The sequence below is a fragment of the Macaca nemestrina genome, chromosome 2 (assembly GCF_043159975.1).
Source record: "Macaca nemestrina isolate mMacNem1 chromosome 2, mMacNem.hap1, whole genome shotgun sequence".
Taxonomy (NCBI): domain Eukaryota; kingdom Metazoa; phylum Chordata; class Mammalia; order Primates; family Cercopithecidae; genus Macaca; species Macaca nemestrina.
This window is the reverse complement of record NC_092126.1, coordinates 45630751-45657601: the sequence shown is the minus strand read 5'-3', so window position 1 is coordinate 45657601 and position 26851 is coordinate 45630751. Positions and strand designations below refer to the sequence as shown.

Here is a 26851-nt window from a genome sequence, read left to right as displayed (position 1 = left end):
ATCCTACACACTAGTTCATTTTCATTTCCTCTTTACCACAATTCATTATCGTATCTAAAAGCAGCTCTTGGCTGAAGCCTTATACTGTCTGCAGCATGTTACTTTCTTTGCAAATTCACTTTTAGGAAACATGATAAAGAAAAGCAACATACTCCACAGGCATCCCAAGTAAAACATCATAAATTCATATTCCCTCCTGCACTAATTTAAATGGGAAGCAAGAAAGAAAAGGAAAAGCCCTTACGGTTCTCAGATGAAACTTCACTGCTTTCATCCACCTCCACATACCGTGTCATAGTCAGAAAAACACTCCAAACAGATACTTCTGTCACTTTGCTAAACCAAAGAAGCTGCTACCATTGCCAGCAATATGGTCACACTACTTTCTGAGGTCTGTGTTCTAATAATCAGACTTTTAAAAATTACATACTTTTTTAAAAAATCCTTTTTCTGAACCAACCTCAGCACCAAAACATTGGTCTCTGCTTCAAGGTTCCCCATCTTAACTGAAGAGGAATGAAAAACCAAATGCTTTCAAGTCCTGAAGGAGTTGCTTCTTGTTGTGTTCAAAGTTGAAGAAAAGAGTGTGCTTTTTCTTCCACTGCCCTGTTTGGTTTCTGCCTTTAGAATTCAAAGATGTGTTTCATTCCTGGGCACCTAACAGGCTGAGATTTACATGTGAGAAAACATCCCCCAGGTTATTACCAAGGAGACAAAAATTGCTCCCACCCAGTTTAGCTGCCTTTCAGGAAAGAGACTGGAAAAATGGAAACAAGGGAGGGGAGGAAGATTCTATCTGAAGCTGAGGACAAGTAACACAGGTGAATCCAAAGTAATGGAGGCAAATATAAAAAAGAATATTATTTATTATTTTCTTTATTAATACTCACATGTAACCTTTGCTTTTTACACAAAAGTCGACTTTAGAAGAATGCCTCCTCGGCTTATCATGCCCAATGGGGCTTTTTCTTTCTGGACCACTTCCCCTTTCTCCACCCCCACCCCCACATCCAAATTACTCTTACATGTTCACAGATACCACGAAAATTTTGTAAACAAGATTTGGGTTACTGGAACTTGATTTCATGAACATCCCACTTCAAAATGGAAGGCAGGTGGAGGGCAGGGTAAGAAATAGGAGAAGGACGACAAGAGAAAGCAAAGGAGAGGAGAAGAGGGGCACCTGGACAGAACGTTCAAGTCTTGCCTTTTCTGAGGGGTGTATGTGTGTATTTCGTGGCTGTTCCTTGAAATGCACTGACTCAAAACACTGACAGCAAGTGTCTGTGTGATTATTTATATATCTATAATAGAGTATGTGGGCTTCCTCTGTTTGAGTCTGGACTGTGTTTGTTTAAACACACTACAATCCTCTTTATAGGTATCATCACAGGGCATCAGGTCTCCCCGCTTTCAGAGACGGGGCTTCCGAAGCAGGGTCTTGCTGAGGTCTTTGACCTCTTCAGGACTGTTGACCCGCTCATAGCCCAGGACGGCCATGGGCTGGTAGCAAAACTCCTCCACCTGTTTTATCTGCTGGAAGGTGAGGGCGGTCCGCCAGGCATTGGCGGCCTGCGTGGCATTGCGTGCAGATACCACGAAAGGTTTGGAGGAGGAGCCCGAGCCACTGGTCATGTTCAGGGCAAACTGCTCCATTTCGGGGCTCACCAACAGTCCCACAAAATCGTACACTCTCCGTAGTGTCTTGACGGGGTCTCCCACCAGGTCCTCGTACCGCACCACCAGGTAGTGGCCCTGCAGCCAGTCAGGGGGCTGGAGGGCTGTCTGCAGCGTCTTAGCCATACTATTGCAGATGACCTCCATAGCGCCCAGAGCGTGGTAGTCCGCGGGGCCGCCCACGCCCTCCTTCTTGGCGCCAAGTTTGTGGCCCGCTGCCTCCAGGAAGGGCATGCGGTGAGCTCGCGGGTCTCGGCTGCGCACCACCTGTAGGCTCTCACGGATGAGGCCGTGGCGCGAGCGGATCCGTGAGCTCGCCACTGCGCGGGGATCACGCACCAGGTGGATGACCTTGAGGTCCAGGGCCGGGTCTCGCAGCAGTGGCGCCAACACCGCCACGTCGAAGACGCGCACACCCTTTATGACTAGCGTGCGGTACTTGCGGCATTCCTCCTCGAAACGCGCCAGGCGCTGCGGCGGGCACTTCTTGCACACGCGGTCGTCCACCAACCCCACAACCTCCTTGCGGTAGGCGGGGCAGAGTGGTGACGAGCACACTACCTTGTTGGTGGCTGCGCCGAAGATGCCCAGCGTGGTGAGGTTGCGCCCCCCGCTGCCCGCGGGGCTATACAGTTGGAAGACAGAGAGGTCGCAGCGGTACAGAGCGCTCAGCATGTCCCGCGCTGCCCCCTGCAGGGAAACCGCGTCCCCCGGATACAGTTTTTGCCATACATGCCACACTGGCTCGTAGAGAAAGAACACCTCGGGATTCTGATTGAATAGCTCGCCGAAGAACGACGAGCCAGAGCGCCACGTGGTGAACACGTACACCAGCTGCCGCTTGTCCCCGACGCTCCCGGTGCCCCGAGTGCCATTGCCTGCAGGGGCCGCAAACCCCGCCATCCCTGCCGCGGCTGCAGGAGCCGCCCCGACGGCGGCAGCGGGAGGTCGGTACGGAGTGCGGAGGTCCAAACGGGCATGAGCACGGGGCGGCGCGGCCGGAGGAGGCCCCGGGCGCCCCCAGCTGCCTCCAGCTGCCCCTGCTGCGGCACCCAGCGGCCCGTCGGGGTTGCACTGCTGCAGCGGCTCCTTGTGCCACTTGTAGTCCAGGAGGTTGAGCATGGTGAGCACCAGCAGCAGTGCATAGCCCGCGCACAACACCAGCGCCTTCCTACGGAACACCTTCATTCCGAGAGGGGACGCAGGCCAGCGGCGTCCTGGGCGCCGGGGCCACTGCGGGAGCAGGGCACGCGGCGCGGCTGCAGGCGCAGCGTGGAGCAGCCGAGGGAGCGCGCCCGGGGGCAGAGCTCGCGGTGGGCTGCGGCTCATCACAGGCACAATCCGGGCCGGCGGCGCGGCGGAGGCAGCCCTGCAGCCCGGGAAGGGTGCAACGCAGCGGGCTGGCTGCTGGCGCCGGGACTCGGGCCGCGACTCCGAGGTGGGCGCGGCGGCTGGTCCCCAGCGCCCAAGGCTGGCTCTCCCATGGCAGCGGCTCCGGGAAGGACCTGCGAGGGGAAGCGGAGTGAGCGGATGCGCCCCAATCTCCCTCCCAGCCTTCTCCTCCTAAGTAACGCCCACCCTCGGTTCTGCCCGGTTCCTCCGCTCACCTGGAGCCGAGGGCGCGTCCGGGAGCGGCCCCGGATCACCGCCCGGCGGACTGTCCGGCTGTCACTCGTTCCTCGATTTCGCTCCCTCTCGCTTCCGCTGTGGGTCCCCGCACCTTCGAGGGGACGGAGGAGTCGGCCGACTTATCCCTGCGCAGAGTTTCCGGGCAGCGGGCGCCCTGCGGCTCGGGAAGAAAAACTTTCACCCGGCCCGGAGCCCCGCTCAGCGCTCCACCGAACCCGGAGCGTCCCGGCTCCAGCGACGTCTCCTTCGCTCTCTCGGGACCGCAGCTTCCTGCCTCGCTCAGGGGAATGAAGCCGGCTGGGGGCGATGGCTGGGGGCTGCTTATATGGGACTCAGCTCCCGGCATAGCGGCGCAGCCCCTCTCGCTTTCGGCCTCCGTGCGGCGAATTTTCCCACCTCTCTGGCAGCGGTGGATGGGGCACAGCGCGACCCCACAGCGGCGGCGGCGGCTGCTTCCATCACCAGGAGGATGCCCGGGCGGGCAGCGCAGGCAACCCCCGCCGCTCCGCAGCCTCCGACTGGCCCAAAGGACCCTGAACACACAGCGCTAGGCAAGAAAACCCAGGTGGGCAGTACTGCCCGACCCGCCCCGCCCCCAGTACCAGCCGCTTCTAGCCAACGAGATGTCTAAGCAAAGAAAGACCCCGCCGCAGCCGCAGCCGCCGCCGCCGCGCGAAAGCGGCGCCCGGGAGGATGCTGCTACCCGACTCCCCCTACGCCGGGCGACCGCAACGCGCTCGGGCCAGCCTCTGCGCGGCTCCTGCCAGCCGGCGCCCGGTTGGTGCGCGCCGCCGTCTGTCGCCGCGGCTCCTCCCCTCCGCCGCGCGGCCCACCCCCGTCGCCGGCCCCGCCCCCGCCCCCAACGCCGCGCCGGCTCCCACAGCCACCGCCTCGGGGGTGAAAATGTGACCCGCTTTACCGCGATGCGCTGGGGCTGCAGTCCACCGGTCCGAAGGCGTAGCTCTCTGCGCGCAAAGCGCCGGGATGCGAATGCGGGATTCGGAGCGCGTCGGTGCCGAGAGCTGCCAGAGGCTTGAATTCTGCGTGCAGCTGCCGGACTCGGCCTCATGTTTTTGCTCTCAGAAAGAGTTGGTGATAAAGTTTGGGCAGAAATCCCGTCGGCCGTCCGCTCCTTGCTTCCCTCAGGGCCGACACTGCCAGCCTCTCCGGGCACTGAGGACACCCCCGCGCCCTGGAGCAGTGAGAGGACGCGGAGCGCCGTTCTCTGGCTTCCGACACCCTGCCAGCCCTCTCTAGCGGGTCTGTGGCTGCTCCTTCTCGAAGGAAGTAATAAATCTTTCTGACCTTGGGGGTCAGAGGAGACGCTTCAGTTTTCCGGAGGGGTATGCGGGCGGGGCCGTCTTTCCGCTTTACTGGACCTCTGGCCGGGGCTGCTCTTGTTTCATTGTGCCCCACGCTGATGCTCTCCGCATTTCCGCTCGCGGTGCTGCGTCCACTGTGATTGACGTCCTCTGGAATTGGGGTGATGGGGGAGGGGAACGCCCCATTCCAATTTGCAGTAAAATACTTGTCCCGCTTCTTGGTTTTGTAGATGAGATAAAAGAACTTGACCCCAAAAGAAACACCGTTGTTGAAAGAAAATCATTTTTCAGTTGCTTTGGGTTTAAGTACTTTTGTTTAAGGTTATGAGGAAAAGCTTCTCTCTCTCCCCGCAACTCCCTCCCTCCCCAAGAACACTAAGCCGTAGCCTCAACTTCATCTGTAGAATGGGGACAGTTGTAACAGCCTCTGGAGATTGAACGGTGGCTGAGTATCAGAACGCGCACACGGAAGATTAGACCTGAGTTCAGGCCTCCAAGGGCCGAAAAAGGGAATCGCTGCGGGGGCCTCAGGCTCAGCACCCTCGGATAAACAGAACGCTCGCTGATCTGGAGGAGTTTTGTTGCCTCCTGTCCCAACAGAGTTTTTAGAAGTTTATCAAAGTTACTGCACAATTATCTTTGTAGCATTTTGGGCAGACTTTTCAGAGGACCGTTCCAACATTAAAATATTGCTGTTTGCGCCATTATTCTTCTGTGGGTCTTACAGAATTCCCTGAGTACAAAGACGAAAAGTCACTTAACTCGCTTTCCATGGGTTTTTAACGCTCTTTTTATGGATTTAGTTTCAGGGGAGAAAAATGTTCAAAGAACTTGATTTATCCTTGTTTTCCAGAAAAACCCGTAATGCCATGAGTACAGTTCAGCTAATTTTTTCTCCTGGGGAGGGGGGTTGGGACAGGGACAGTAGAGCTCAAATTTTATATCCAGCTTTCTCAGATAATGTAACATTGCCTCTGGGAGTGGGTCGAGACAGGCAAGAATCCCTGTTAACAGATGAAAGTGGCAGAATTCAATTGAACGACTCCCCATCTTTTCCTTTTCTGGATCCCCCAGCCTCCTCTTCGCCTGCTCTCTCAAATGCCCATGCCCCTTATTCACTCACCACTTTTCCCACGAAAACTAAAGTTACGTTGGTGCATGAAAAGACTGATGGGAGAGAGAGGGATTTGGGGAGGAAAGTAATTCTCAATTTTAATATTCAACATGCTTCCAAGAAAAATAATTTCTAATATTTTTCATTTAGTTTCTGGCTTTGTACTTACCCAGAAAAAAACTGAATTGCATTAGTCGATGTAGGGACCCTTTTAAAAAACAATTGTTTGCATAGAAATTCTGTTGCAATTTTGTAACACTTTACTGGTGTTGGCAAAATAGTAAATCCATTTGCCAAGTGCCCCCACAGTGAGTGCTCAGCTGGCGTAAATTTACAGGTTCTGGCATCTCCACCCTCTCCTTGCTTGCAAATATTTTCCCATTTTGCATGGTGTCATGATTCATTCTGAACTTTGTTATAGCTAATGATATCTGAAAACTTCATAATGCTTTCCCTCCCACATTTGTTTGGAAAATCCTTTCATTTTAATCTACTTATTTTAGCATAGTAATGATCCAGACATATAATACGTCACATAATAATGTCACTTGCTCAAGAGCCAGTCATGCCACAGGGCTAGCCTTGATTTCGGCTCACTGGTTTCGTTTGTCACAATTCCATCTCCCCCAGGAGCTCCTTCAGTCTCTGTCTTCTCTGCTGCCTGTTATGTTCTATTGGAAACTTGGTGTGGCTTTTTCTTAATTCTGGACAAATAGGGGGCCTAACATTCTGGGGTACTGTAGGCCCAGTACCCCAGAAAATTACAGAGTTCTTCAAGGATCTTCTTCCAAATGTTTGCCCCTGGGCACCAAGATAGATTCACTCCCTCATAGTTTGAACAAATATGCATTTTCAATAGAACTTGAGATTATAGATTCAGGTTACTTATAATCCTTGATTTAAGATATGCTGCCATCGTTAGTCCAAGAGTGGCCCTTTTAAATGTCCTATGTTTTAATATAATGAATATGCATGAACCCATTACACAGCCCAAAAACCTCCAAGAGTAACTTAGTTTGGAAACTTAGATGAAATGATAAAGTTCTAAGAGGAAGAAAAAAAAACTTCCTTTAATAATCTCAAAAAGAAAGAAGACTACTTATGGCCAGGCACGGTGGCTCACGGCTGTAATCCCAGCACTTTTGGGAGGCAGAGGTGGGCAGATCACCTGAGGTCAGGAGTTTGAGACCAGCCTGAAACCCCGTCTCTGCTAAAAATACAAAAATTAGCCTGGCATGGTGGTACCCACCTGTAGTCCCAACCACTCAGGAGGCTGAGGCAGGAGAATCGCTTGAACCCAGGAGGCAGAGGTTGCAGTGAGCCATGATCATGCCACCGCACTCCAGCCTGGGCAACAGAATGAGGCTCCGTCTCAAAAAAAAAAAAAAAAAAAAAAAAAAAAAAAAAAAAAAAAAAAAAAAAAGAAGGAAAAGAAAGAAAAAGAAGAAAAACAGTACTTATAATTATAACCACACTATTACCAGAGGGATTTAAAGGAGGGTTCCACCAAACTTTCAAGAACTAAATTGTTTCTGTCTCATCTCCATCAGAAAAGAGAACAAGAGGGCATATTTCCCCCAACTCATTCAAAGGGGATAATAACTACAGAGGGATTTCAGAGAAGAAATTTGGTCCTGTTCTGATTAATATATACATAAAACTCTTTTTTTTATTATTATTATTATACTTTAAGTTCTAGGGTACATGTGCATAACGTGCAGGTTTGTTACATATGTATACATGTGCCAGGTTGGTGTGCTGCACCCATCAACTCGTCATTTACATCAGGTATAACTCCCAATGCAATCCCTCCCCCCTCCCCCCTCCCCATGATAGGCCCCAGTGTGTGATGTTCCCCTTCCTGAGTCCAAGTGATCTCATTGTTCAGTTCCCACCTATGAGTGAGAACATGCGGTGTTTGGTTTTCTGTTCTTGTGATAGTTTGCTAAGAATGATGGTTTCCAGCTGCATCCATGTCCCTACAAAGGACACAAACTCATCCTTTTTTATGGCTGCATAGTATTCCATGGTGTATATGTGCCACATTTTCTTAATCCAGTCTGTCACTGATGGACATTTGGGTTGATTCCAAGTCTTTGCTATTGTGAATAGTGCCGCAATAAACATACGTGTGCATGTGTCTTTATAGCAGCATGATTTATAATCCTTTGGGTATATACCCAGTAATGGGATGGCTGGGTCATATGGTACATCTAGTTCTAGATCTTTGAAGAATCGCCATACTGTTTTCCATAATGGTTGAACTAGTTTACAGTCCCACCAACAGTGTAAAAGTGTTCCTATTTCTCCACATCCTCTCCAGCACCTGTTGTTTCCTGACTTTTTAATGATCGCCATTCTAACTGGTGTGAGATGGTATCTCATTGTGGTTTTGATTTGCATTTCTCTGATGGCCAGTGATGATGAGCATTTTTTCATGTGTCTGTTGGCTGTATGAATGTCTTCTTTTGAGAAATGTCTGTTCATATCCTTTGCCCACTTTTTGATGGGGTTGTTTTTTTCTTGTAAATTTATATACATAAAACTCTTAAATAAAATATCAGCAAAACAAATCCAGTCAAGTGGGGAAGAAAGGACAATAAACTAGAACAAATTTGGGTTTATCCCAGGAATATATGGTAAGTACTACAGAGGAAATGAAATATTAATGTGATTGAGAGTGACTGGAAGCAGCTATTTTTAAATTGGGAAAGTGAGGTTTGCAAAGAGGGGGGTGACCCTTGCAAAGAATGAGGACACATCCAGATGAAAACTGAGGGATGAGAATTGCATGCAGACAATACTGCAAGTGCAGAAGCCCTGAGTAGGGATGAGGTCTAGCCCAATGAATGCAATTATGCTGTCTACCTGATTGGGGTATACCTGGTTTACAAAACCTGAAGGGGTTTCCTTAACATAGACTTTAAAAAGCAGCTTGTTGAGAAACACAGATTGGGCACAGTGGCCCACTCCTGTAATCCCAGCACTTCGGGAGACCAAGGCAGGAGGATCACTTGAGCCCAGGAGTTTGAGACCAGCCTGGGCAACATAGTGAGACCTGCCCCCCAATACCCTCCCACTACCCCTTACCCCCATCTCCACAAAAAATACTAAAAATTAGCTGGGCATAATGGCACAGGCCTGTAGTCCTAGGTACTCTGGAGACTGAGGTGGGAGGCTCACTTCAGCCCATGAGTTCAAGGCTGAAGTGAGCTATGTTGGTGCCAGTGCACTCCAGCCTGAGTGGTAGAGCAAGACTCTGTCTCAAAAAAAAGAGGAGGAGGCAGTGGCAGGGGGCAGGAAGGGGAAAAAGAAAAAGCAGCAGCACAAAAAGGATGTTATGGGAGAAGGGCACACAGGTTTGCTTCTCTAAGAACATATGTAGCTAATTTCTAAATGTGTCGCTCTGGTGTTGTCTCTGAGCACCACTCTGTCCTCCTCAGACTCCACCTGGACTCCTCAGCCTTTCTGCATCTTCACCTTTGAGACCTAGCCCAGCTATCTACTTCCTGGGTCTCACCCCAGCCTGGAAGGTTGGTAACAAAACCTGTGGCTTCTTCTTGCAGTTTTTTCCTTCCAGATATTAGAGGACAGGAGCTAGCTAGCTGGACCAGTTATAGCTGGAGATGCTCCGCCACCCCAGCTAGAACCACTGACTCCTCTAGCCCGCCAGCCATTGTTCTGTTCCCTGTTGTAGGCATCCCATTGGGTTGTTCCTGACCCACATCCATTCTTCTTTTCTGTGGTAACAGTGTCTGAACCAACACACCCCATTGTACGTGGATTTGGTGGGACCTTCAGCCAAATTGCTTCTTCCCTCCTCCCAAGGGGCAGGTACCTGACCCAAGCTCAACCAATTAGATGTTCTCTCCATGAAAGTTGCATTCATTCATTCACTCAGTCACTCATTCAGTCATGCTGTATGTATTGAGCTGCCAACATGTGCCAGGCAATCTGAATCTTTAGCAGAGAGATTCATAAGAAGGAAAATGGTTGCTGCCCTCTCAGGCCAACAGCGGAGCCCTAAAGCAATGGCTCATTATCTCTCACAAGGGACGCTACCCTTTTTAAGACTATTGTTAGTTCTTTCTTTAAAGTCTGTGAGCCACCCCAAATGCTTGACCAAACCCCTTTCTCCTCCTGCTTATGTTACTCACCATCCATTTCTGTTATTTACAATCAAAAATTTCTGGCTGGGTATGGTGGCTCACGCCTGTAATCTCAGCACTTTGGGAGGCCAAGGCGGGTGGATCACTTGAGGTCAGGAGTTCAAGACCAGCCTGGTCAACACGATGAACCCCCCCCTTCTCTGCTAAAAATACAAAAAATTAGCCAGACATGGTGGTGTGTACCTGTAATCCCAGTTACTTGGGAGGCTGAGGCAGGAGAATCGCTTGAACCCTGGAGGCGGAAGTTACAGTGAGCCGAGATTGTGCCACTGTACACCAGCCTGGGTGACAGAGCAAGACTCTGTCTCAAAAAAAAAAAAAAAAAATCTAATTGACAGGCTGGCTCGCTGCCTAATTACAGATCTGGTGTCATTCATGCTTTTGTCACTGAACCTTGTTCTCCATCTGTCCTTACAACAGGGCTTTCTCTTTGAATCCCTGCTTTTAAATTCTGGTTTTTAGAGAGCCAGTCATGCTAAGGAACTCCGTCTCTGCCCCACATCAACATCAGTGGCCTCATCATTCACATCTTTCCTTAGACTTGATTGTCACCATCAACTGGCTGGGCTGCTCCCTTGTGACCCCTGACAGCCGGGATTGCCTTTACAATAACGAGTATACTCTTCTCATTGGATTTACTTCCAAAGCCACATCTCATTATCATTATCATTATCTCCTGATTTCTGTCCCAAGGACTTTCTAGGTTCTTTTACTATTATTTATTTATAGCCCCCTCTATCTTTTTTTTTCAAGATAGTAGGTATGTGAGGTAGTTCACAAAGAAAAAGACAAAAAAAATTGATTAAAGGGAAAATAACATAAATTCAGGGGTATGGTCTGTGTAACAATTCATTCCATAAGGTTTTGCATTTGCTAGAGATGAACAACAACAACAACAACAAAACAGCTTTGAGTTTCCCAGTAATCATAGTAAAAAGTGAAAATTAGCTGGGCATGGTCACTTACACCTGTAATCCCAACATTTTGGGAGGCTAAGGCAAGCAGATCACTTGAGGTCAGGAATTCGAGACCAGCCTGGCCAACATGGTGAAACCCTGTCTCTACCAAAAAATACAAAAGTTAGCCAGGCGTGGTGGTGCATACCTATAACCCCAGCTACTCGGGAGGCTGAAATGGGAGAATCGCTTGAACCACTTGAGGTGGGAGGCAGAGGTTGCAGTGAGCCAAGATCTCACCACTGCACTCCAACCTGGATGACAGAGTGAGACCCTGTCTCAAAAAAAAATAGAAGGAAAATTGGAAAATCGCTTAGATTCACAGCTTTGCCTGACATAGGGACTCAAGAAAAAAATCTTATCTTCCTTCAATAATGTGAGCTTCACTCATGTGATTTCTTTATTCACTGCTTTATTCCCAATAAAGGGAATAGCACAGTGTCTGGTATATAAGTGCTCAATACGTATTTATTGACTGACTTACTCTGGCCCCTTATAAAAGAATTATGTGTTATAGAAAGTAGACTATGTCCTTCAATATATCTCTACAATAAAAACAACTGTAGAGTCAGCTAGGGATGTGCTGATTCTTATAAACAAAATCAATGCAATCAAATGGCATAACATCAATGCTCAGTTCACTAAAGGCAATTTCGTGTGGACTACGTCCACCACTCTGAAGGTCTGGCCTGCTGACTCATCTGAGCATGCTTTGCAAAGCTATTTTCATGCCAAAGTAAGTAGGGATGACTAGCTTCTAGGAAGAGGCTTCTTGGAGAAACTCCTGCAGAGAAGCAAGAGACTTAGTTTCTGTCACCTCTTTCCACAGCTCCCTGCCAAACCTTCCCAACAGCAGAAGAAGCTGCATCTTGTGCTACCCTCAATTAGAAAGTGGTCTTGAAGCATTTTGAAAATTACTTCAATTTTCCCCTGGGCTCTCCCCTCAGTTTCCCATGATTCATGAGTTATGAACCCACCAAATAGGATTGAAGTCGGCTCTGTCCAGTGTGCCTTGCTCTGGCCACTGCCCCTCACCTCTGTCTGGAGCTCCAGCTTCTGGGAATTCTTCCCTGGAACAAGCCTGTTCTCTCCATGGGGGCCTGCCCCTGATGACTGGGTGCTTAGAGGCCAGACCTCCTTGTGCCCACGCACAGAGATGGCCGTCCCATGTACTGTGAACTTTCTGGGCTACTCTCCCACCTGGTCCTAATGGCTCAGGAGAGATGAGCCTCGCCGTATTTTGAAATACAACATTTGAAATCCTGGAGAAGCTTTGACACTGAGGTTTTAGTGGGTGATCACAAATGCTTTAAAAATAAGTAACCAGCCCAGGCTCGGTAGCTCACATCTGTAATCCCAGCACTTTGGGAGGCTGAGGGGGGCAGATCACCTGAGGTCAGGAGTTTGAGACCAGCCTGGCCAACATGGTGAAACCCCGTCTCTACTAAAAATACAAAAATTAGCCAGGTGTGGTGGCAGGTGCCTGTAATTCCCAGTTACTTGGGAGCCTGAGGCAGGAGAATCACTTGAACCCGGGAGGCGGAGGTTGCAGTGAACCGAGATCATGCCACTACACTCCAGCCTGGGTGATAGAGCAAGACTCCATCTCAAAAAAATAAAATAAAATAAAATAAGTAACCAGTCACCAAAATCAACTGTCACGAGGAAGCAGAGAAAATGTCACATTAGTAGAAACTCCAAGAGACATTCATATGGCTCTGCAGTAATAGAATTCGGTTTAAAACAAATAAAGCAATGTCTACTGTAATACCCCCATGCCTTCAATGTCACTTCTACATCAGGTACTACAGAATCTGATTTAAAGGGTTGCCAATTGGAAAATCTCTTTATTGACAGAAAAAATTAAGTTCCTTGAAATTCAGAAACAGTATCGGCTCCCGTACAGAATTTGGAATCAACCCTAGATTTAATTCCCTACAGGTTTACTTTCCAGGTCTACGTTCTTGGAAAAGATATGTAATTTCTTCAGGCCTCAGTTTTCCCCATCTGTAATACAGAGCTAATAGCTGTCTCATAGAATGGCTAGGAAAACCTGGAGAGAGCTCAGAAGTAAAGCATATGTCATGTCACAGCACTGACTAGTTATGAAATAATAATTCCTGCCCCAACTCCCAGGGAAAGCCCAGGGCTAAGAGCCTCTTTTTCCTGGGGAGGAGGTAAAGCTGGTTAAAAGGAGAATTCAGGATCTATAAGAAACAGGATGCTATATCACTTTCTTTACCCCTTTCTTGATAAGGACATTGGGGACTTGGTTTGGTGAAGTCCTTTGGCGGGGCAGGGAGGGTTGAGGTTTGTAAGGGAAGAAAGATGGAGAGGAGATTTCGATGATTAACAGAGAGGAAGGGGCCCTTCGCAGCCAGTTCACCTGTGAGTTTCATTGGTCTTGACATCCACTTGGCCTTGCTATCCAAAGTGTGGTCAGTGGATCAGCTGAATTGGAGTCACCTGACAGCTTGCTAGAGCTGCAGAATCTTAGGGCCTAGACCTCCTGTGTCAGAATCTGCATTTTAACAAGACCTCTGAGTGACTGGTTCACATTCAAGTTTGGGAAGCGTGGTAGCAGCCACTATAATATTTAATGTCGAGTAAACCTCCACAGTGAATAACTCAGTGTTGTCCAGGTGGGTGAACTGAACCCCCTACCTTCCTGTTGCATGAGATTATCAGGTGCATAGTAAAGGCTTCTTCTGGAGCAGCTGCTAGCCCATGCAGTGCACTTGTGAAAATTAGAGAGACAGGTCCAGAATGGCTATTATTACAAAGGCAAAAAAATAACAGATGCTGGTAAGGCTTCAGAGAAAAGGGAATGCTTACTCGTAGTGATGTAGGATTTTTCTTCTCGGTCACTTCGCAAGCCAGGGACTTCTGACCAGCAATACCCCTCCCAGGTCTCACTTGGCCACACTGGCATGCCCCAGCTCACCTGTATTAGAGCTTGTGCCCACGTTGGGCCACTCCTGAGCTCTTGTACTGCACCCTATTTACACCTATCACCTGACAGGATTTGCAGGATAATTGTCCAGAACTAGAAGGCTGATCCAGATTTTTACATTACCCATCCTTTCTGTTTCTTCTGAGCTGTAACCGGAGATCACTGGTTGGTTCACAGGAATAGGCAGAGTTAGTCTAAAATGTAGGCAAAATTTTAACTTATAAGACTAGAATTTAATAACAAGTATATAACTTTTTTAAAAAATAATTTTTCTCTCTCCAGTCATCATTTTAGTTACAAAAAAAAAAAATGACAGGACTGAATTATTTGCAAAATAAGCTTTAGTCTTATACTTGGCCTGATTATTTGCATCAAGTACAATAAGGATAATTATTTTTCACATAGGCTTTTAAAGTTGGCTTTGATGGGGCTGGGCACGGTGGCTCCCACCTGTAATCCCAGCACTTTGGGAGGCCGAGGCGGGTGGATCACCTGAGGTCAGGAGTTCAAGACCAGCCTGATCAACATGGTGAAACCCCATCTGTACTAAAAATACAAAAAAATGAGCTAGACGTGGTGATGGGCACCTGTAATCCCAGCTACTTGGGAGGCTGAGGCAGGAGAATCACTTGAACCCGGGAGGCGGAGGTTGCAGTGAGCCAAGATCACACCACTGCACTCCAGCCTGGGCAACAGAGTAAGACTCTGTCTCAAAAAAAAAAAAAAAAAAAATGGCTTTGATGGAACTCTGTTCAGGAATCTCAGATAAGACCTTTTAAAGCTGAGCCCAGCCATGGGTATGTACCCTCAAATACCTATGAGTTGGGTAAATTCCTCTCTTTTGTTGCTTTTGTTTTTGTTTTGTTTTGTTTTGTTTTTGAGATGGAGTCTCACTCTGTTGCCCAGGCTAGAGTGTAGTGGTACAATCTTGGCTCACTGCCCTCTCCGCCTCCCAAGTTCAAGCGATTCTTCTGCCTCAGTCTCCCGAGTAGCTGGGACTACAGGCACTTGCTGCCATGCCCAGCTAATTTTTTTGTATTTTTAGTAGAGACAGGATTTCACCATTTGGGCCAGCCTGGTCTAAAACTCCTGGCCTCAAGTGATCCACCCACCTCAGCCTCCCAAAGTGCTGGGATTACAGGCATGAGCCACTGTACCCAGCCTAAATTTCTCTCTTCTTGAGGTCCCAAGATAACATGGGGCTCCCAGGCCTGTTAGAAAGTGACATTCTTTACTCACCACAAGTTAGGAATCCTGTATAGGGACTAGGTAGACAAGGTATGAGGCCGGTTTTCCCAAGGGGCTTTTATTGGCTCTGCAAGTCAAGCTTGATTTTTTTAAGGGAAGCATGCCCTTTCCAGTCCAAGCCGTGGTAAAACAACCAGTTTCTCCAATTGTATCCTGCTGCAAAACAAAATGGATTCTTATTGATTGCACTGATGCAAATAGCTATGTTGCCGTAAGTTAAGAATACTCACAGTTTCCAAATTCTAGAGAAACCAGGCAGAGAGAAACAAATATGCCTCAAATTTTGTTCACAGGAGTATATCTTACTCAATTGTTAAAAGCTGTAGATAGCTCAAAAGAAAAGTTTCCTTGGCTCTGAAAAACAAAACAAAGATCAGCAATGTTTTAAGCAAAAAAGTTTAAAAAGATTACTTCAGTTTTTATGTTAGTTCAGTCCATTCAGTTAACTCTTGTTGGCTTGATATTCATGAACATTTCAGCTCTTCATGAGTCCTGTATGTTTTCCTCTATTCCAATGTTACAATATCCAAAGCTATCAGAAACCTGCATTTGAGATCACCTATCAAAGTCCTATAGCTGATTATAAACCATAGTTTGAAGAGAATCAAAACAAGGCAACAATTGTCTGTGAATGACAAAACGTCTTTGGGTAGTCACATTCAAAAATATGATTGACAAAGGAATTTGCTTATTTCTATGGTTTACAATAATATAACCTTAATCATGATTGATAACATATACTCAGATATTAGAATTTTAGAAATCCCATACAATTTTGGAACATATATTAATATTATTCACTGAAATATAACCTGAAGGTTAAACCTTATTTTTATTTTGGCAATCCCAAATAAATAAACATGTCAAATAATCCTGTTTACCTCTCTTTTGGATGCTCCAGGGGCCCTCTGTAGCATCCAAAAGTTAGGGATTAGAAAAGACAATTTTGAAGCTGATTTTGGGAAGCCTATCAAACATGCTAAATGTCCAAAACACTTGATAGTATGAAATAAAATTCCAGGTTACCACAAGTCATTTATTTAGCCAAAATGATGACTCAAGAATTTTTTAAAAGGCAAAAACCTTTCATTATCCTTTACTATTACATGAAAATCTTGTTCAAAAGAGAGGAAATCTGATTTCACCCTTGTGTTAGTCTGCTATTAACGTCAACCACAATTTTTTAATGAAACGTTATAAATAATTCTATCCAATCTTAACTAGTTTGGCCATGAGGTGAGATTGTTATAGACTTTTTATAACCCTTTATAAATTTTTGTTAAAGAGCAGATTAATGCCTTAAGAAAATCTTGTTGTGCTTTTATTTCAGTGCTCAATTTATGGAAAAACCATATATTATCCTTTTGAATTTAGTCAATATGTTCACAGAGTTTCTCTTACAAGATTAATTTTTACAAACTTTCCACAACTTGGTTAAGCCTTTAGCTTTATCTTATTTAATTTAAAACAATCTTGTAACCCTCTAAACTATGCAAAAATTTACATTTTCATGCCTTCTTATAATTTTTACTAAAAACATGTTTTACTTTTCTTACACACCTTGCATGTAAATCTATTTTCAGTAGTCTCAATTACATGTTATAATGGTAACCCTTGTCAATTTTTAATTTTAATATAAAACCTGGTAAGTTATTTTAATTATGTGCTACGTGTAGCTAAAGTCTGACACTTCCCAACATAGTTGGGGGCGTAGTTAACTCCACATGTCCCCAGGCCTTACCAAACTGTAAAGCAGGCAAGTTGAACAAATTTTCAAAAGCCAGAGAAACAGTTTATAACCTTAAAACATTTAGCAAACCTAGTGTCTGATCTGCATAATCTCACCATATATTTACATTTTGAAGACATTTGTTTTTTACCAATTATCTTTAAAGCTGTTTTTATTTCTCAAATATGAAAGTCACATGGACTAAAAGGCATTACAGCTTTTATTTTGTTTCTTCAAAAAAATTGATCTAAGTGCTTATTTTTCTTTAGGCCAATGAATTAGAGCTTTTTTTTTAATAAACATCACACATGCAACACATATATAATTACACAGGCAGACAGAAGAAGATCCAGTAGTTGTAGGATTTTTCATTTGCCCCAATCTCCTAATTGGATTACTGGCTTCATGGTGGAGCCCTTAAAGAAACAGGGCTAGGAAAACATGCAGTTTCTAGGGCCTAATAAACAGGTATAGCTAGATGACAAAAACAGATTTTGAGAGGGATATATCTGCTTTTAATTCCTGGGGTTTCATGAGGAAAACAGAGGTCTTTTTTCCTAAACAGAGTCTGTGGTGCCTTCTCTGTTTTTCCCAAGGAGTCCCATGCTCTCAGAAGTTACCTTAGGGCCTCTTACGTGTGCATTGAGTGGCAAGACAAAATGGAGAAAAAAAATTCAGTCAACTGAGGAGAAAAAAACGTTTTCCAGCAACACAAGATCCAATAAGAGGAAAAAAAAAACATGAAGATCTTTTAAATATACCTATAGCTTGCATATCTACTTTTAGTTAAGCTGGCTTTTAACTATAACATTCTTTAAGAAAATACTTTTAAATCCCTTTTTACCCAACTTTAGCCAATGGCCAATATTTCTGGCTTTTGAACTTTACCAAAAGTAACCTCACAGGTAAAACCAACAAGCCTCAACTAAGGTTATGACTTAACTGCGAGCATACAAGGTATTTTCAAATAGGTGGTAAGCAGTTTTCACAAAATCTGAAATCTTTAAAGGTAGCTCAGAGAAAGGAAGATTTAAGAAAGGAAGTTAGAAGTTGTTCATGGAGGGGAGATATTAACCAGAAAGTACTCATTCCCTTTGTAAAATGGTAGAGACCAAAAGAAAGTACTGCCACATGGTTACAAGGTCAAGCGCCCAAGGATGTAAAACAAGATGGAGACCTCATCTAGTTTTTTTCACAACTTTACAGTGATCTTTACCATTCCTTTACCAGTTTGCACAGGGAGAGAAAGGTCAGAAGTCCGACTTGTTAAAAAACCCTTTACCCTTTGCCGGCATGTCAGGCTTCTGGGTTCCCTTCCCTCAAGCTCAATTTTTAAGCCAAGCAGTTTAAGATTTGGGGAAATTAGATTTTCCCTGTTTGGGGAATGCGTCTGAGGGGAGTGTACTCTGGTACAGGGACACAATTACTTATCCACAAAGAGAAGACAGAGGAAGAAAAGGAAAAAAATAAAAGTTCTTTTTTGCAAAGGAGTCCCAGTGATTCAGGGGGCATTTGAGAGAAATACAGACTGAAGATGACTGCTTACCCATTTGAAAAGGAAGGGGAAACTGTCCCTTAGTTCCTTTCTCTTCCCAGCAAATATCCAGGGTATGTGAGGGAGAGAAAGAAAAGGCATCCCCCTTCTTTCTTCCATCCTTATATCCCGAGTCCTGGCGACCTCACCAGGGTGCCACCCATGGGTGCCAATGCAGCTTTCACCCATCTTAACAGGAGGCCCAGGTGGTGGGAATTATCTGCACTCACCCACGCACTACCTGTACCCCATGCTGTCGGTAACCTTTGAGTTCCCCAGACCTCATTTATGCCATGGATACTAGCATGACCTCTATCCATGAAATGGAGGGGGGTGCCTAATCAGCAGGAATTAGTCATACTCATCTGCACTGTTCCCCTTTGCTTCCGTTGTTGTCTGCCTCTGGATCCCTCAGATCCAGCTTCTCTTTCGAGGGCTTCAACCTGAATCTTGGAATTGAGTTTGGGACAAAAAGCTGTCTCAGGAGGGTACATAGACTCATTAAGTTAGGGAATCCCATGAATTGGGTCCTGGCCTAGTAAGACACCTTTCAAAAGGTAAAAACCTCTCACATAAAAAAACCCCCTGTATTTACAGGGCTATGTGAAGTCCTGACATGGTGGAGAAAAGAAAAAAAAAAAAAAACTTAAGTGCAGCAGGGAAGATGCCTGGGGAAAAAAGCCTCTTGATCTATGAAAATGGGTTCCTTCAGCAGGGGAAAACTCTTAATCACTGTACCCTCCTTGCCAGGCAGAAACCACATTGTTCTGAATTGCATACCTGATGGCTGGGCCAAATGCTCATTCTACCTAGTAATATCTCTGCAATATGCAACACCCTTAACATTATAAAAGAAGAAATAGATACTGTGACAGCCCCCAGAAAAGAAGAAAAATACCATAGAAAAGACTGCTGGATTGGAACAAAGCCAACATTCCCAAACCCTGAGAGCAATGGGGTGGGGGGTTGGGGTCCTCTCCAGCACCCTGTCCTCTGTAGCTATGCCATTCATTCTTAATGGGCTCACCAGAGGTTCAGTGCTTCATCTGCCTTCAGAAAAAATGTCTGAGGACAAGAAGCCTCAGAAAAAAGTGAAGAGTCTAGGTTCACATTTACTCGCTCTTCAGGTATCCCAGACAAGCCCCCAAAATAATGTAGGATTTTTCTTCTTGGTCACTTTGCAAGCCAGGGACCTCCCACCTGGGCCCTATTTGGCCACTCTGGCATGCCCCAGCTCACCTGTGTTATAGCTTGTACCCATGTTCAATGATTCCCAAGCTTTTGCACCACACCCAAGAAGAATGAGAATATGCTTGACATTGAAGGGTGAGGAGGGCAGAGAACTTTATTTTAGTTTTATTTTTATTTATTTATTTTTTTTTTTGAGATGGAGTCTCACACTGTTGCCCAGGCAGGAGTGCAGTGGCACAATCTCAGTTCACTGCAACCCCTGCCTCCCAGGTTCAAGCGATTCTCCTGCCTCAGCCTCCCAAGTAGCTGGGATTACAAGCACCTGCCATGATGCCCAGCTAATTTTTTTGTATTTTTTTTTTTTTTAGTAGAGAGGGTGTTTCACCATGTTGGCCAGGCTGGTCTTGAACTCCCGACCTCATGGTCTGCCCACCTCGGACTCCCAAAATGCTGGGATTACAGGCATGAGTCACCATGCCCAGCCCCCAGAGAATTTTATTAAGTGATGAAACAGCTTTCAGCAAAGAGGGGATGCGGGGGTGGGCCCCCTACACAAAGGTAGGAAAGTCCCCTGTGTGGCTGGGTCTGGGGACTTTTATGGACTCAGAATGGGAAGTATGTGTTGATTGATTTGTGAGTATGCGAAAAGAATGGTTAAAGTGAAGACACCACTCAAAGGTGGGCATGATTGTGTAGAACAGCAATGAGGAAAGGGTAGGTATATGTAAAATAGGTGAAGGGTGAAGATCAACTAGAAGAAAGCACACCAAATAAGGAGACAGTTCTCAATCTGGTCCAAGGATTTAACTTGTAGCTTGGCTTTCAGGCTTTAAAATGCCTTTGGCTTGGAGGCAGCGTTTCACTGGAGACCCAACCCTCTCTGCCTAGGCATTTGACTGCCTCCTGCCACTCTCAGTGGGAGTGTATAAATTAGCTCAGCCACTCTGGAAAGCAGCTTGGAGCTTTCTCGAGTAACTTGAAACAGAACTAACATTTGACCCAGCAATCCTATTACTTGGTATATATCCTAAGGAAAATAAACCATTCTACCAAAAAGACACACGCACTCATGTTTCATCAAAGCAGTAAGCAAAGACAAGGAACCAACCTAGGAACCTATCAACAGTGGATTGGTTAAAGAAAATGTGGTACATGTACACCATGGAACACTTCACAGCCATAAAAATAACACAATCATGTCTTTTTCAGTAATATGGAGGCAGCTGGAAGCCATTATCTTAAGTGAATTAATATAAGAACAGAAAACCAAATACTGCATGCTCTCACAAGTGAAAGCTAAATACTGGGCACACATGGACATAAAGATGGCAACAGTAGGTCCTAGGGACTACTATGGGGGGAGAGAAAGAGGGAGACAAGAGTTGAAAAACTACCTATTGGTTACTATGCTTACTACCTGGGTGATGGGATCATTCATACCCCAAAGCTCAGCATCACACAGTGTACCCATGTAACAAACCTAAATGTACCCCCTGCATCTAAAATAAAGCTTGAAATTAAAAAGGAATGGACTGGGCACGGTGGCTCACACCTGTAATCTCAACACTTTGGGAGGCCAAGTCAGGTGGATCACTTGAGGTCAAGAGTTTGAGACCAGCTTGGCCAACATGGTGAAACCCTGTCTCTACCAAAAATACAAAAAATTAGCCTGGTGTGGTGGCAGGCGCCTATAGTCCCAGCTACTCAGGGGGCTGAGGTGGAAGAATCACTTGGACCTGGGAGGCGGAGGTTGCAGTGAGCTGAGATCACACCACTGCACTCCACCCTGGGCAACAGAGTGAAATTCAATCTAAAAAATAATAATAATAACGACATTATAATAATATAAAATAATAAATTACTTCATAATACTTCGAGAGAGAGAGACGTGTCTCCCTCCTCTCTCTTATGCAGCCCCTCACCAGGGTACACAGCCAGAGGGCAGATGCAGGATGGATTTCAGTGGCACTCACTGCACCACTGGATATTTGGTGCCAGATATAACCTGTACAACTGTATGAGGCCTGTAAAAATAAGTAAAATAATGCTTTAAAATTCCCGAAAATTAGCCCATCACCTTAAACCTCCACATGTACCAAAAGCAACAGAAATAGCTGCTTTGCTTGCATTAACCAGAAAGAAAAAGAAATTATAGCCACAATTCATTACAGTAGCAACACATTGTGACACTGGTTCTCTATGAAGACAGACAAGCACTCTGGGCACGTTGTGAGTCTCACAGTGCACATTGCCACACACAGAAGCAAATTCTATTCTAGGCAATGTTATCTCTTATCCTTGTAACTTATAAACTCTTATGCAGAGACATGGAATTTTCCACAGGTGATCTCTATGCTTGTGTGTGTAATTCCTATGGTGTATTGGTGAGTGAAGTGGATGTACAATTTCATACAGATATCATTTGGCATCACAGGATAAACACTGAATAAAGAAAGTAGCTTTCCACAGGGGAAAACACTGAATAAAGAAAGTAGCTTTCAATCTAGTTGGTTTCATTCCGCATCTTCTCAGTTCTATTATTAGTCTCTTTTCCCCTTTCATCTTCTATCACAGTTGCTGACTTCTGAATTCCCAAAGTTTTTTGTTTTTTGTTTGTTTTGGAGACAGAGTCTTGTGCTGTCACCCAGGCTGGACTGCAGTGGCATGATCCCGGCTCACTGCAACCTCCACCTCTCGGGTTCAAGTGATTCTCCTGCCTCAGCCTCCCAAGTACCTGGGACTAGAAGTATGTGCCACCACACCCAGCTCATTTTTGTATTTTTAGCAGAAATGGGGTTTCACCATATTGGCCAGGCTGGTCTCGAACTCCTGACCTCAGGTGATCCGCCTGTCTCGGCCTCCCAAAGTGCTGGGATTACAGGCGTGAGCCACCACACCCAGCCGTATTCCCGAAGTTTTATGTCAACTCTTTATACTTTGGCTCAGACCTTGCCTAGTTACATGCTGAAAGTTAGATGCAATTTTGGTTCAAAATGTAACATCTCATTAGTTTTCAGATGATATATCTTCATCCTTCTATAGGTTTCTCTTTTCTCAGTCACAACATTACATGTAGTTCTACTTACTTCAAAGGAACAACCTTTCGGCTCAAGTACAGTTTCTGCCACATCCATTTTTAGAACACAAAATGTTTTGTTGATTTTGTGCACTGTTTCTTTGCTTTGCCTTGTTAGCTGTCAATTTTTATGCATTGATTTTATTGTTAGGACACAACTTATTATACAGAAAAGTCTCTTCTGCAAATCCATGCCCCACTTACAGTTTTTGGAGACAATCTGCATTGTAATGCCACAGGTCAAATTCCAATTAAACAAATAACCTAAACGCCTAGACTTTCTATGAAAATATGTTGTTTTCTTAATCTCCAGCCAATGTCTCATTTGTCATTTATTTCAGGATCCAATTGGCTCGATGAAATTTTTTGCAGCATATATTAGGAATTTATTGTAGTGAGATACTTTTTTGATTTTTATGACAAGCATCTGGGTTCATCTAGATTTATTTTCCCATCATTATTTTAATGCTGGATATTTTGTTTCTTTTTTCCCCAGTATCTCATCTGCCTAGAACCAGGAGACTGGTGTGCTTTTGACCTGTCATTGTAGTTAATCATTGTATACTCATTATAGTGAGCCATGCAAATGTACAGCCATTGCCACTGCCTGGACTCTGTGCCCAAAGAATGCAGATTTGATGTACGACATCACGACACGTGGTGTTGTGCTTGGCAGAACGGCAGCACCAAAGAAGCAGGAATAGTAGTCACTGATGACAGAAGGAAACGCTATCCTGCTGGTGAAAATTAATTCTTCTCAGTTAATATGCATGGCACTGCTCTGGAAGCTTTTGGATCTCTGGCTTGTTTAGCTCTGTCCACAGTAATGTAGAAGCCACAACATCTTTACATATTTGGAGCATTTTTGCTGGTGTCACCAGATCATGGCTCTTGGGTATCCATTTCTCAAATGTGGCCCTTCTGCATAGAGTGCTGTGTTGGAGAGGAACCTAAGAGAGACAGTGGCAGTTGGTATGTTTTGGCTGAATGGCATTGTTTCTTAAACAGCTGGATTTGGCCAGCCATCATGGCCATCAGCTTGGTGTTTATGGCCCTTATGAAGCTCCCATTTCACTCAGGCAGGCAATCCGTTACTTATGTTCTGCTGGAAACCCTTAGAAATACGTGCTCAATAGTTGCAGATATGCCCACAGCTTTCCCATGGTCCCAGCCTGGGTCAGCAATCTTTTACATCCTTTTAAATAACCCACAGTGTAATCCCCCAATAGAATATTATCCATCTGGTTATTTATGGCAAAGTGCTGAATATGCACTGTGTTTATTTGGGCTCACATTTAGTCTAATCCCATGGTTCCTCCTGATTCAAAGTCTTGATTTACCTACAAGACCTCCCACATCACTGATTCTTGCTGTCAAAGGAAGGCAGATAATGTCATCAGCTTGCATGGTTTACTTTCAAAGCAACTTGCAGATACTAGTCCTTATATCTCCCATGAGAGAAGGATGGAAATTTTAAGAAGACTGAACACGTGGTACTAATTTTGCCCACAAATAACTAGGTCCAGCAGAATTTTAGCATCTTTATTTCAGTGTCTCCCAAGGACTACTTAATGCCTAAACACTGCTCATACAGGGAACCTGAACAGAGAACGAAGAAAAGAAGATCTCCTGTCTATCCTCCCACATCCAATCATTCTCCTCCCCATTTCTCCCACAGAAATGCCACCTCGTTGGTAGCAAATAAGCAGGTAAGTCTCATGGGCAACATTAGAGATACATAAACATGGCAAATAAGATACATAAACAACTGAGATACATAAACTGACCTAGCCCAGTGGTACTGCAAGCCAATGACGGCAAAAGGAACGCTGAGTCCACTCAGGAGCTTCTTTCTGCCCTCGAGTTCTATGTTTATTCTCCAGAGTCACACTCTCTTTCAAGTGGTCCAAAGACCTTCTTAAAGTGAAATTTGAACACTCCGCGTCCTCCCATAAATCATCATGTCCAAGGCTGGGTACTGGGAGCCTGTTGGAGACACCCTCCAGCTGATTCTGGTACACACTTAAGTTGAGGAACCATCGTCCATGGCAGCAGCACACACCTTGACTCAGCTTTTCATGGTCTTTTCCCCATTTGGAAAGTCCCTTGGTCCCATGCCAATCTCCACCCAAAGAAAGCCTCCTCCAGGGAAACTTACAGAATTACTACAGGAAAAAGCAGCAGCTAATGCCTAGAGCTCCTTCCAGAGCTCATGTTTGAACCACTGAGTTAGCTGATATTATAGAGATGCATGTGCTTGTCTTATTTCCTTTTATATGGGTTCCTAAACCTCATTCATTCCTCTACCACTTTTATTCTCTTTCACCATAAGCCGACTCCACTTGTCCTATTGTTTAGTATTTTCTTTCATCTGACTCACTGTTCAAGACTTAATTTATGTTTATTTTAAATAAAAATCATATACCACCACAGTAAATTGAAACCATTTCGTGTTCCAGAAATGAAAAGTAACCAAAAAAGTTATAAAATTCTAGTTTGATTATGGCCTATAAAAGGCTTAGACATTGTTCCTTGTGTTATTTTTTTAAAGGAGGGGGAGATTAGCTTTTAGAAAGCATTAAAGACAGAATACCCCAAACTAAAATTGAAAATCATTTCTCATTCTCCCAAAAATTACCTCATGAGTAAGTAGTAGGGTTCCTAGTCTTTAAGAAACCCTGCCCCAGATATTTAAAGTTTCTCAAAGACAAGGGTATTGCATTACAGGAGCTATTCTGATTCAAAGGTAGACATACTGCTGCATAACAAATTAATGTGAACATTTTCTAGTACTGTCATGTACATCTTTAAAACCACTTCAGGACTTCGCATGAGTGCTTTGCATATGGAGTGCACTGAACAAATATTTGTTGAGGGAATGAAGGAAGGAATGTACAAACATCCTGGCTGTAAAATTGATTTTGTACCTTTTCTCAGTGTAACTGCTCCATTAACCTCTAGCGGTTCAGTCCAGTGTCTCCCTAGCACAACACAAATTCTGCCCTATGATTTCCTTCTCCCATGTGCTGCATTCCAATTACACAATGCAAGTAGACAGCACCTGATTTGTATGTAATTTGATTGCAGTCAGTTTGGTCATTTATGGAGGCTGAAGTGGATTTTTTGTTTGTTTATTACACTTCCCATCTTGCATGCCAAATCATCCTTTCGGTTTACACTAGGTCATGAACCACACTGTTTATTGGGGCCACTGGTTGGCTTTTAAGTTTGGGTTTTGGTTTAGGGTTGTATGTCTAATATTAATCCTGCAGTCACTAGCTTCTCTGTACTTGAAGGTTTGTGTTTACAGCTATGAAACCTAAAGCAGTTTCACTCAACCTGGAGCTCTGACTCCAGCTCACTAAACAACTTTTTCATGTTATTTTCTTATTAACTTAATGTTAAATATTTCCATTCCTGGCTCATGAGCATTGCAAAATATGATAGCAATCTCTGTGCACCCAAAACTAGAGAATTCTTTTGAAATGTTTACATAAACTACATATGTATACAGTTTGCTTTTATTAAGACTTTTAAAAACTCTTACTTTGCTTTGCTTTTAAGTATATCTAGGCCTTCTTTTCAGAATAACTTATAATCAATTATTTTCTAAATTCAGAGTCACATGGGTACTATATTAGTCTGCCTGAGCTTCTCTAACAAAATACTGTAAGCTAGGTGGCTTCAACAACAGGCACTTATTTCTCACAGTTCTGAAGGCTGTGAAGTCCAAGATCAAGCTGCTCATTGATTCAGTTCCTGGAAAGAGTCCTTTTCGTGGCTTGCAGGCAGCCACCTTCTCTGTCCTCAGGTGGTAAAAAGATCTCTCTTGATCAATCAATCGATCGATCTCTATCAATCGATTGATCTATCTCTCTCTCTCCCTCCCTCCTTATAAAGCCATTAATTCCATCATGGGGGCCCACCCTCATGATCTTAGCTAACCCTAATTACCTCCCAGAGACCCTATCTCCAAATACTACCACATTGGAGGTTAGCACTTCAACACATGAATTTGGAGGGGACACAATTCAGTCCATAGCAGGTTTTTTTTTTTTAAGATAACAAGACTTGGTATAAAGCTCTCATAATTAAGACAATATGACATTAGTGTAGAAACAAAAAAATTGACCATGGACTAGAATAGACCAGGCAGCTCTATCACAGACTTATGTATATGTCTCAGGATCCTTGGGGTGTCACTTTGCCAGCAGGAAACCTCTGTGGCCAGTGGCGCCTTTGTCTGAGTTTTC

General features: G+C 44.8%; 1 protein-coding gene and 1 long non-coding RNA gene across 2 annotated transcripts in view; both read right to left on the bottom strand.

Moving 5' to 3' along the window:
* Positions 1-848: 848 nt before the first annotated feature.
* On the bottom strand, positions 849-4060 carry LOC105470008 (carbohydrate sulfotransferase 2). The gene is made up of 2 exons (XM_011721702.3): positions 3285-4060; positions 849-3182 (listed from the first exon to the last, which is right to left on the bottom strand). Exon 2 carries the CDS (start codon positions 3004-3006, stop codon positions 1414-1416), a length of 1593 nt encoding a protein of 530 aa, XP_011720004.1. The 5' UTR covers positions 3007-3182; positions 3285-4060; the 3' UTR covers positions 849-1413.
* An 8498-nt stretch (positions 4061-12558) lies between these two features.
* Positions 12559-26851, bottom strand: part of LOC139361889 (uncharacterized) — a 26971-nt gene continuing 12678 nt past the window's right edge. Inside the window, exons 4-5 of the long non-coding RNA XR_011619773.1 lie at positions 15060-15422; positions 12559-14014 (exon numbers count right to left, since the gene is read on the bottom strand). This is a non-coding gene — a long non-coding RNA (uncharacterized lncRNA). The remainder of the gene's footprint in view (positions 14015-15059; positions 15423-26851) is intronic.